Here is a 12,171-nt window from a genome sequence, read left to right on the forward strand (position 1 = left end):
AAAAGAAAAATATTCTTATGGGCCAATCAATATGGTTTGATAAACAAAAATCATACATTATTGCTTCTTTGAATGATATACAAAAATCATACATTATAGACATGTAGCCCTGAATGATATACAAAAATCATACATTATAGACATACGATTTGATCTTTTATCAATTATTTAATCTTCTACTACAAGAACTTAACAAGATCTAAACTAATTAAACAAAGGAGTTGGATTAAGACGAGCATATTTTAAAAGTTGTTGGTCTCTCTCAAGTACACCTATGCTTTTTTCATCTAAAACTACCCATGCTTCAATTCCGTCATTTCCAGTTCTTGCATCCATCAGAACTACATGATTTATAAAATGAGTTTCCATATTTCCATAAGATCCCGCACAGCTTGTCCACACAGGCTTTCCCCATCCAAAATCGACCTCGTAATGACCGAAACCACACCAACTGCTGAACATAACATAATCCACAGTAGTACTATTATTACACAATGCGGACTTCATTTCTTGAATCTTGTCGTAGAGCTTTATGAATCCGTCGTCGCCTTGTATGTCCTTCACATAATTGCTATCGATCTTCGTAATTGCTTCTTTGAATTTGCAGACTAACTGTGTTCCGTCGGATAATAATATATCTGCGTAGCATATGAAGTTCCCCATTGAACATTCGGGGAATGGCGGAACCATTCTCCGCCGAACATTAACAGCATGATTGATTGCTAATGAATTATTATTATTATTACCGGATTTAGAGTTGAAAGCAGCCATTAGGCTCTTGGCAAGAAGTGCAGACACGACTTCGACACGAGTAGGGTTTTTCACACCCGAGTTTGTTGCTTGTTCTACAAGGTTAACAATTGCAGATCCATCAAATACAAATCTTGCTGCATGCATTTTCTCAAATCTCATAAAATGGCTCAATAAACTCCCCACAGTTGCATCTTCTGAAAAATCGTTACATTTTGGAAAAATAGATGGCCCATGAAAACTGGGGATCATCATCATCATCATCTTCTCATCAGATTCACCAGAAGCTCTGGCACGGGCTCCCCAAGCTTTTAGAAATGAAGCTAAACCACAACCGTCCATAACCAAGTGTAGAACATTGATTCCGATGACGAAGCCGCCGCAAGAAAAGGTTGTTTCTTGAATCATGGTAATGTAAGAACCCGGACATGGCGACTGTAAGAAAGATTTATGAGGTAAGAATTGATGAAGTGATGTGATATGATGGTGTTTGAGAAACTCTGAGAGAGAAATGGTTGCCCTAGCTTCTAAGTATAAAACTCCTTCATCATTACATTCAATGGAAAGATCATCTCTAATCTTGCCTGCAAGTGGATAAAATAGTGTTAAGGTTTGAGATAATGATTGTTTTAGGAGTAATGTTTTATTGGAAGCAACCGGGTTGGAATAGTAAAGGATCATATGAGCATAAACAAAGGCCATGAATTGATCTAATAGAGAAATATTGTAGGTTTTCTGATGAGCGGGTGTCGGTGAAGAGGGTTTAATGCAATCTTTGCCAATAATTTCAACTTCCATTGTCAATGGTAGTTTTGCTTTTTTTTTTTTTTAAGTTGCTGGTAATGTAAGAGATGATGAAGAGCTTCTTCAATGCAGTCTTTAATTGTATCCGTAGAAAAGCAAATTTACTTCCCATTAAATGCCAAAATACCGAAAACGATGCATCAATGTATTATGTACGAAATGTTGATAATGTTGAAGATAGAGATGGATATTCATGACTTTTCATATGGTTATTTATTAGCTTCCAAACTCAAATAATTAATTGCCGACATCCGCATGCAATTTGGAGGTATACATAGTAAAATAATTTCAACAAAGTAGGAGTATCTTTTAGAATAATTATACAGCCCAACAGTTGTGTCATGTCATTCGTACAATAATTCAATGAGGTGTTAGCAATATGCAAATATTTAATGATAAAAAAATAAATAATAAATAAAAATTGTCTATCGCAAATGATTATTGGTTTGTTAAAAAAATAACATGACACATCCGTTGTGTGGGATAAACACTCTATATTTTAACTCTTAAATTTAAGATAAAATATGAAGTGTTTATCCTATACAACCGTTGTACCATTTTTTTACGATATATCAATGAACATTTGCGATAGAAATTTTTTAATCAATTTTTATTTTTTTATCATTCATTTTTTCCATGTATATAACACGCTATTGGTTTGTTGTACGAATAATTAACATGGCGCTATCATTGTATTGTATAATTTTCTTAAAAATTAAATAAAGTCAAGATTGCGATTTTGAAATTAAAACTCTCGATATTCTAGATTGTTTTATCTTTATATTTTCAAATTGTCAATTATATTCTAATTATGCTAAAAGTCAATATGCTAATAGTACTAATTAAAACAAAGGCAATAATTTTCTTAAAATAATCATTCTAATTTAAAATGAACAATTATTTTAATAAAAAAATTAGAAAAATTGACAATTAAACGAAAACAGAAAGAGTATTTGTTATGAGTGTCCGTTATTTTAGATAAAAGAAATATAATGAAATTAATTTATTTGAAAATAATTATTTTTATTTATTTTGATTTTTTCCATGAAAGATGAATAATTATTTTGTCTAAAAATGGTATGTAACGTTATTAAAAAATGAAAAATAAACTCTTTTTACCGTATTCTTTTATCATACTGATGTGAACGTGGTATTGACATAGAATCCTATTGTACTATTCATAACGCTAAATTCCAAAATAAAAATAAAGGTCAAATCCATCTTGAAGCTCTTATATAATTTCATTTTTTTATTTAGAGATTATGACAAAAGCACATAAAATTTTAAAAATATTTATAAAAGTACCAGTGGATTTTTTTCATTTACAAAAATATCGACTGATTTAAAATTATTTACCTAAAACTATTAAAAATGAAAATGATTTATAAAATTATAATGTGTATAATGTTGGTATAATTATGGTATAATTTCAATATTAAAACTATAAATCAGAGAATTTAAAAATAGTATTTGGTTTATTATTAGTATTATTTCAATATACTTTGTATATCGACAATAATTATTTTTATATATTTTTTAATTTATAAGATGTACATTTTTTTAATATGTATTTTCACTATAGTTGAAAATGATCTAGAGAATTTGTATATTGTTGGTATAATTTTAGTATATTGTTAGTTTAATTATTAATATGCGATGTGGCGTAATTTTTATTTAATATTAATAAAATTTCAGTATATTTAGATGTGTATACTCTTGTTATATTGGTGGTATAATTTTGATATATTATTAGTTTAAATTTTAGTATACGATTTGATTTAATTTTGATAATTTTTTATTTGATATTAATAAAATTTCAGTATGGTCTGATGTGTATAATGTTTGTATAATGTTAGTATATTTTTAGTTTATCAGTATACTGATATTATACCAATAGTATACACCGTATGTTTGTAATTATTTTTTATTTTTTGGTATTTTTGTAAATATTTTTAAATCAACGAGGATTTTTGTAAATAAAAAAAGTCAACATATATTTTATAATTATTTTCATTTTTTTTGGTAAATAGTGTAATTTCCTCTTTTATTTACCCGGTTTTCTCCCAAAATTTTATATTCATTAGACCTTTATATTTCACAAATTTTATTTAAAAAGTTTTTTTTTTTGAACAGAATCATTACATGTAGCCGATGTTACCGTTATCACGTGGGAAAATGATTACGTGAATTTGAGTTAATAGGTTAATTTTTTTATTTAATAGGTTCTTTTACTTTTAAATTTTTATTTATCTGATTCTTATACTTTCAAATTTTTATTTATTTAATCTTTTGTACTTTCAAATTTTTATTTATCTGGTCCCTCTTCAAGTTCGGCTTCACACGCGTTTCACGGCGAATGTAGTTCACGCTACTTTTTCATCTAAAAGGACTTAGAAATTCAAAATAACTTCAGTATAAGGACTAAATAAAAATAAAACTTTGAAAAAGAACTAAATAAATAAACAGATGAAAGTACATAGGTCTTAAGATAAGTTTGGCTAAAAAATAAATTATTCATGTCCAACATGAAGCTTTGGTTTCTTGAAAAGTAAATTAGAGAGGTTTTTACCACTCAATAAAATAAGACTTGAAGGTAGTCAAACGTATTCGACATTTGGAAAGATCAAAGTGGTTTTTACCACTCAGTAGGAGAGAAATGTTTAGATAGACTCAGTCTATCACGCCATCCGTGAACTAAACCTATTACATAATGACACGTCATTAAAATGATGGACTTGAAGGCCGTCATCCGACATTTGAAAAATTAGTTGGACATGCATTTGGAAAGTTTAGTTGGACATATATTTTTTGAACAAAGGATCAATTCACCCTCTCAACTTGCCATGAAATATCAAAGGAATCATTTTGGAGGTTTTTGAGTCAAACTAAGCTGTAACTTTTATTTTCATATTAAACCCTCAAAGAGAGTGGGGATATCACCCCGCTATACTATGTAAAACCGGATCAATTCACATCTCCATTTTCACCGAAAACCACTCAATTCCACCGCCAACCGCGCATCCACCGAAAATCGTCGTCAAAAAATTTTTTTCACCGAATTTTTTTTCCATCGATTTTTCCCGTTCACCTAGGTCTGCTCCTCTTCATCATGATGGGTCTACTCCCCTCTGCCGGAGCAGACCCAGAATCGTGAAGGGTCGGCTCCCCTTCGCCGGAGCAGACCCACCCTTCACAGTGGTGGCTGCCAATTTTTTTTCCGACAGCGGTAGTCGGTAGCGGCGGATTGGTGGTATGTATGAAGGAAAAAAGAACAATAGAATTTATAAATTTGAATTTTTTTTGGAAAATTTTCAAGGACTAATTTAGAAAATTAAAAAATATTAAGGATTATTTTAGAGTTTTTACCAATTCTTTTATAGAAAGTGAATTTTAAACGCGGGTTGAGAGTGAGCGAGGATAAGGGAGAAGCTGATTTGATGCACTTTTATATAGCTGCAACACCTTTTAAAATGATTTTTTTTGATATTTTGGTGACAAGTTGAGTGGATGAAATGATCCTTTATCCTACATTTTTTTTAGAAAAGAATATCATAATCTCTAAACTACTTGTATGTCATAATTTGTGCGTCATGGTCAATTAAAAACAACTATTTTTTCTAAATCATTATCATTAATTCTAAAATTGTATAAGACCAGGTTCAAAAACCACAATAACCAAATTTAAAAGTTAATTGACCTAAAAATAATAATATTATCTTTAATTAATCTAATAATAAAGAATATAATCCTTGATTAAAATGACTTATTATGAATTAATTGACCCTAATACACAAACTGAGGGACTGCAATGACCCTTTATTTGAATAAATTACCAGCGCGTCAACATAATTTCATATTCATCTCAACGATTATCCAGATTATTGTACAAAACAGAGAGCCAGCTTATACTACAATTTCTGCAGGCATGACCATCATCAGTACATTGCTTCTTCTGCACATAAGGATGATTACACAACAGGTGAACAGAACTCCCCTAGTCCGAGTCTTAAACAGATAGTTACCTCGAACCAGTGCGCATATGCATATGTTCTGGATCACCGTTCCTCAAATTAAAGAAGCTGCTTTCGATCATTTGGACAGATGGAAATGACATTGTTCCTAAGCTGTGTCGCAAAATATGTTTCTCGACTCTTACCTCTCTAATCGAATGGATCGAATCGTGGGTCGTGTTCACTTGCCATCAACATCCCCGTACACAGGCACGTAGGGCACATGACCTAAGTAAACAATAAACATGTAGACAAGAATCAGACTTCATAACACAAGATTAGCTTTTCTTGCTGAGTAGTGTTTGCTAGAGACTTAGAGAGTAGAGATCAAAAGCTTGTCACCGGACCATTTGGATGTTATCTAGCCAATATTGGTAGATATAGAAAGGCAAATATAGTCATATGCATGCTTTCAACTTACAGTTACTTCATTTCTTGAGTGTATGGTATTAGTAAGTCATTAATAGGGGTGAGCAAATGGTTTGTTCGGTTATAAACCAAACGATTAAATCAATCAATAGCAGAAGTTTTTTTTCTTTTCGATTGAGCTTCTCTTGGCTTATCTTATAATAGCCGCCCTCTGACTGAGTTAACCAAAACTGAACTAACCAAAATCTTAAATATACAAAAAAGAACCAACTGAATGAACAGAAACTCTTTAATCTAATTAGCCAAAATAGATCTATCAATTCGGTTTAACGGAAGTTGTGCTCACCCTGATAATGATTAGCATTCTATGGATTACTTATATGGCTAACCATGCCATGACTGAAAGCATGGTGGTTAGCACAAAATATCTAGTACCATATTGCTACGACAATCTAGATAACATTACAATTTTCTGTAGATGCAGTATTAGAACTTAAATTGTTCCTGCTTTGCAAGGAAGAAGCATCAGTAACTTATATCTAATTTATTTACCTTTCCTGCACCTGAGCAATTCAGGCACCTTTGCGTCGTTGGCACTCGCAAGGGGCTATCAGAAGCACTGGATAGTGAAATGGGATCTATACTCAAGAACACACCGCTTGCTGAACATCGGGCACATGCCAAGTATCCTATTCATCAAATCATAAGAACATATTTATATTACTTCAGATGAACAGAAGGATTCTGTTGATTGCCTTGGTGATTAGTCATTAGTGGAAGATAACAGTATAACCACTTCAATAAAGCTACAGACATATAAGACATTTTAAAAAAATCATTTAAAAGCATGCAGCACGTCATGATTCAATCTACTGGTAGGATTTTTTTTGGCATTGATGATAGTAACAAATTAGCACGTCGTTTAACATTCACTAAATAACAAGCATAATTTATTCCTGAAAGCAAGTCTAGCATCAACCACAACAGAAAACTAGAAATGCAGCAAAAGTGACTCAATATCTATTTATGACGAAGAACATATACTGATAGCAAATAAATATTTACCAGTTCCATGACAATATTTGCATCTTTTTTTCTCTTGTTGCTCAACATTGTTTGCTTCGATTAACATCAAGGCTGAAATGACGCCCACTGCCCCACCTGAAAAAGATGCCACAATGGGATCTACTTGACTGGATTTAGAAACCAACAAGTTAGAAGGTTTATATGAGGCTTTTAATCAAATCAAAAGTATAGTTGAACAATGAACACCAGCAGAAATTTGGTTGTTTGTGACCTTAAACTTCTAACTGGGAGAATTGGTACCTTAGCTGTAATGGCAAATGCATGTTGCGTATGAAATCCTCATATGAGGTGCCCCCGATTCCTAATTTTAGTTCCAGCTGCCACAAAAAACACAATTCAACACATAAAAATAACATATCAGAATGAGGAAATGGTGGAAAAGCATTTTCCCATTTCAGCTGTAACCTGTACTATTACTACTATTCTTGTTCTCTTTGTATCAATTTCCATCTACATCTCATAATCTAATCTTCAACATTGCATCACTTGACACAAGAAAGCACCAAATCCACCGTAATTTGTGAAGGTTACCTCTTTCCCTCCCTTGTTAATTGTAATTATACAAAACTTCCATCCGAAATACTAAACATTTCTGTCTTTTCTGCTATTACTTTGGAGATTACAATCCTTAAACTTGAGGTTCTCTTCAGTAGAGACTACAAGACACAATCAAATTGCCTGAACTCCTTCAGTTTTGTTTGTATTTGGGATACATAGATCACGCCAGGACGGGGGACGTCAGCCCAATCAAATAGGGAATTTGACTTCAGATTATTGTTGTTGCTAGAATCCTAACCTCAAAACCTCAATTCTTACCATCCTAAATGAAGAAAACTGACTTCTGTCCGACCAAAGTAGTAAAATATTTAAGCTTTCTTTGGTCAAATAGAACAGAAATATCGAAATGGATTACACAAATTGCTAATGTACGAATAACCTTAATAGGACCTTGTAACATACTTACAGTTACATCAGCCAGGAATACTTCTAAAACATATTAAAAGCCTAAATCGACTAAGAAAGCTAAAATTTATGACGACCGAAACCTCTTCTAAAACATCCCCAACCAAGCCAATCTCTTTACCATATGTATTAGCTATTAGAGCCACATTTCTCCTCATATAGCTAGACGATAACCATGACGCCATCTTCAAATTAGAATTACGGCTTCCTATATTTTTGTCATAAGCAAATAGAAAAGAGGGGCAAATATACCTCCATGCAAGATACATGTACTGCATAGCTATAATTAGATGACTGAAAAAATAATCCATACTCTCAGTTCTAATCAAGTAAAAAACAAACGAGGAAAATGAACTTACAATTGGCGCAACTAATCCCCCAAATACAATAATCCCGGAAATGAAAGACAAGCTAGTGAGGTAAAGCTGCTTCAATGTCTTGGGTGTCTATTTTAAAACAAAAAAAAAAATCAAAAACTAATGTTGCAAGCAAGAGTGTAATGTGAATATACAGAGAAGCTGAAAACTGACCACATGAGGAAGGAAAGGAATTGATGAGGTCATTTCAGGCATCTCATCTGACTCCTCTTCCTCTTCTTGTTGTTGGCGAATCACATCGATAACTTTGGCAGTTTTCCGCCTTATACGTTGCTGAATTCGAAGTCTCCTCACCTTAATTCAATTCAATTCAATTCGAATGTTTAAATATAAGTCTAGAAAAGCAAGAATTATTTAAACAAAGTGAATTATTCCTAGAGAAACCTCTTCCATGAGGAGAAAGATCTTATTACGCCGGCTTTTAATGTTATCCTGAATTTCGAGAAGCTGCATCTGAACAAAATCTTGAACCGTCTCCGGTCCTTCAATTATACAAAAGTTACTGCACACAACCCAACACTCAATTATTGAACACAAAAAGAAAATTAAAATGAAAAACAAGAAAAGGAAAGGAACCTGGAATCGGCAGAAGGAACAGAATCGGAGGAGTTGATCGGAGAAGAAGAGCAGAGAGGTGCGAATTTATGAAATTTATTTGGAATTAAGAGAGGTTTAGGCTTAGGTTTAGAATAATTGAAGCTTTGATTTGGAGAAAGAAAATGAAGGGAACATAGAGACGAAGTAGACATTGTTGAAGCTCTATAAGGTCAGTTCAGTTCAGTTCATTTTAATGTAATTAATGGTAGCTGTGTAAGATAAGAAGAATTAAAAGAGAAGAATCTGGAGGTGAAGATCCGGAGAAATAACAGACAAAACTTATTTCTAGTTATTTCCTCTCTTTGACAAAAAATGAAGTTATATCCTCTCTATTATTCTATTACAATACTGTTTTTATCAGCCCAAAAGGTGCACGGCCGAGCATTTGGTCGGTTCGGTCGATATTGTATTGAAATTTTTTAAATCCATCAATCAAATGTTTAAAATTGTACCGATTGAATAAGAATAAATTGAACCAATTGAATAAGAAAAATAATCTAAATTGAACAGACGGAATAAAAAAAATTCAACGGTAGATTGGTTAAAACAGATAAAAGTACAAAAAATAATTAACAAATTAGACAGAAAATGAAGTTTTTAGTGTATTGGGTGAGTTCAGTCCCATGTCAATAAAATAGGAAAAATGAATTTCATTGGCAATACATAAATTGAATAGCCGAGAGATAGTAGAGCACAGGTTTGGGAATGAAAATTCTGCAATTCAGAGCTTTTAGCTTGAAGAAGCATATAATATGTACAGGTTGGTTTAGACTATGGAGTTCCTTGTTCAGAGTATAAGCAAATAAATTTTAGAAAACCAACTACAGAATGACATTACAATTTAATAAAACAAATGCTTAAACATGGACCGGAACAAGGCTTCTTATACAGCTAACTGAAACTGAATTTTCATCATATTCTGCTCCTATCATCTCAATCTCAACACGTTTTTCTGAATACCCGACGCAAGAAGGACTATTCGAATTCCGTTCGTTTACAGACAATATTCTAGTCCATGATTCCTTCATCACCCAAATCCCCACATAACCGCCATCCACGCTCACACAAAGGCATCCTTCTACTTCCCCTAATTTCATATGACACTGGGGCACATTCTTACAGCCATCAGGAATCGGCACTACTCCATATCTTTCGTATTCCAGATTGAACGCAACGATCAGTTTTGGTTCTGGAACAATCCAGTGCAAACAAGAACCAATAAGAGTGCCGGAATCTATATGATAATCAGGCTCGTAAGGGCAGTCTTCGACCCTTCTTGCCGAATTATGTTTTACGCTGTAAACCATAGTTTCGTGTCCTCCGTTGATTGTCCTCAGGATCATGACAGCCTTATAATCGTCGCTGGCAGGATCATAGCCGAATCCGCGGAGAAAAAAGTTACAGCTGCGAGTTTCGTCACCCGGTCCCCAAAAATCAGGCAGCTTTCGTTGCTTCTTGGTTGATGGATTCCACAATAACATTCCTTGTTGAGGATTACGCAATAAGATTAAGCCATTGCAAGAACCAAATATAAAACACGAAGTTTTCAAGTGATCCCAATAATTAGCACGTATAATATAAGAGCTCTTGGAAAGAGGGTTATCACATTCCACCTCTGAAGAATCCAAATCTATGGTATACCTTTTAACGTCGTGATCCACTTTTTGATGAACGATTATGAGGCTGCTATTCGTGTTCGTAGAGAGCTGAAGGTTTATGAAATCGCGGGTGTCGATTAAAGAACAATAGGCTTTCGATAAGCACCTGAAGCGAAGCAGAGATTTAACAGGCAACTGCTTTAGTATGTCTCTCATAATATCACATGGTATTTCTGACATTGTTGCTATTCAATCACGAAGCAATTAGGTTTAGGTTTTGGAGAGGGATAACAATAACAAATATATTCTTATTACATTTTGTTTCATATTCTATGACTGCACCACAAGTTTTTGAGTTTTATATTTTGTACTCTAATTTTTAATGTAAACTAATCTATTGAAACTACTTAATTTTTTTATGGTTGTCATACTTTTCCAATTTTACAGTTTGGTAACTGAATTTTAAAACGTAACAAATTGGTTATCGTACTATGCTTTTAGTTATTCTGTAATTTTTTTTTTAAAGAAACCTGGTCAGTTTATATCTATGTAGCAGTAGGATTTCACTTTGAATTTTTAAATTTGGGGGAATGGGAAAGGTGACACTGTAAATGAGTGTAAGGTGATTCCACTTTGTATAGTTGATGTGGAGGTGAGAGAAAATTAAAGTACAAACGGACTACCGCATAAATAAAAATTAGCAGGATTTCATTAGAAACATGCCAGAGTCACTAAAAATATATAATGATAACTAATTTGGGAGAATGAGAAAGATGACACACTAAAGGGCATGAGGTGTCTCCACTTTATATGGTTGATGTGAACATGAGAGCAAATGTATGCAGCCGTTTAAAACTTGGGGCCAGAGTTTGCCTGCCGCAAGAGACCTACACGGCTCGAATGGGGATTAGTCTGAATGTGGAAGGCTTAAAGGTGCCGTCTCATAGTTGAGTTGAGACCCGTTCAGAAAACCCCATGGACCCTGTACCAAAAAAAAAAAGTACAAGCCGACCGCCAGATAAACATAAATTGCCCGGATTTCATTAGAAACATTGCCGAAGTCACTAAAAATATATGATGGTAACTAATTTGTTATGTTTTGAAATTCGTAGCCTAGGTAGTATGGACACGAGGATCTGAACACTTGAGCATAAACACGGATAAAATGTGTTATTTTAAAGTTTTTTATGTAAAAAAAAAAAATTCATGTTCGAAACATCAAGTATGCGACACATTTTTAAAATGGAACATGTTGATTGTATGAAGTTTCTATGCTACCTAATTATAGTTAACTAGACTTGACTTGAGTATTAATTCGTCCCTAAACTTACAATTCATAATAAAATATATCCAAAATTAACTTTAATACAGACCAGCTCAAAAAATTGTGAATTTTAATCAATTCATCTAAATTTGTCGATTTTTGAAAACAAATTTAGAAAACTATCTTAAAAAAAATTACACTCACCGATCAAAATAAATAATTCATTTCGGTTTGATTTTGTTAGGAGAACAATTTGTTCTGAGTTTATATTTGTTTTCCTAAATAATGTGGGATTATCCTCAACTGATATATAAACACATGTACATTCACACTTATTACAGATGTGAGATTAT

The 12,171-nt window shown here is 32.9% G+C and overlaps 3 protein-coding genes across 3 annotated transcripts; all 3 read right to left on the reverse strand.

The window, feature by feature from the left end:
- Positions 1 to 204: 204 nt before the first annotated feature.
- LOC126678432 (stemmadenine O-acetyltransferase-like) lies at positions 205 to 1,548 on the reverse strand. Its single transcript, XM_050373329.1, has one exon. It carries the CDS (start codon positions 1,546 to 1,548, stop codon positions 205 to 207), a length of 1,344 nt encoding a protein of 447 aa, XP_050229286.1.
- Positions 1,549 to 5,350: 3,802 nt separating this feature from the next.
- LOC126677750 (protein ORANGE-LIKE, chloroplastic) lies at positions 5,351 to 9,246 on the reverse strand. The gene is made up of 8 exons (XM_050372520.2): positions 8,936 to 9,246; positions 8,744 to 8,861; positions 8,513 to 8,653; positions 8,342 to 8,428; positions 7,260 to 7,336; positions 6,999 to 7,126; positions 6,486 to 6,622; positions 5,351 to 5,792 (listed from the first exon to the last, which is right to left on the reverse strand). The coding sequence occupies exons 1-8, from the start codon at positions 9,106 to 9,108 to the stop codon at positions 5,715 to 5,717; spliced, it is 939 nt and encodes a 312-aa protein (XP_050228477.1). The 5' UTR covers positions 9,109 to 9,246; the 3' UTR covers positions 5,351 to 5,714.
- Positions 9,247 to 9,350: 104 nt separating this feature from the next.
- LOC126679010 (F-box protein CPR1-like) lies at positions 9,351 to 10,842 on the reverse strand. The gene has a single exon (XM_050373949.2). It carries the CDS (start codon positions 10,792 to 10,794, stop codon positions 9,814 to 9,816), a length of 981 nt encoding a protein of 326 aa, XP_050229906.1. The 5' UTR covers positions 10,795 to 10,842; the 3' UTR covers positions 9,351 to 9,813.
- Between the last annotated feature and the right edge of the window lie 1,329 nt (positions 10,843 to 12,171).

The sequence above is a fragment of the Mercurialis annua genome, linkage group LG4 (genome assembly GCF_937616625.2).
Source record: "Mercurialis annua linkage group LG4, ddMerAnnu1.2, whole genome shotgun sequence".
NCBI lineage: Eukaryota > Viridiplantae > Streptophyta > Magnoliopsida > Malpighiales > Euphorbiaceae > Mercurialis > Mercurialis annua.

Bases quoted from the DNA above. Each gene is read 5' to 3' on its own strand.
- LOC126678432 (XM_050373329.1), bottom strand. From the start codon at position 1,548: ATGGAAGTTGAAATTATTGGCAAAGATTGCATTAAACCCTCTTCACCG.
- LOC126677750 (XM_050372520.2), bottom strand. From the start codon at position 9,108: ATGTCTACTTCGTCTCTATGTTCCCTTCATTTTCTTTCTCCAAATCAA. The intron at 7,337-8,341 runs GTAAGTTCATTT...TTTTTGTGGCAG, and splicing joins GGGGATTAGTTGCGCCAATT to CTGGAACTAAAATTAGGAAT. The intron at 7,127-7,259 runs GTACCAATTCTC...TTCTAAATCCAG, and splicing joins CATTTGCCATTACAGCTAAG to TCAAGTAGATCCCATTGTGG.
- LOC126679010 (XM_050373949.2), bottom strand. From the start codon at position 10,794: ATGTCAGAAATACCATGTGATATTATGAGAGACATACTAAAGCAGTTG.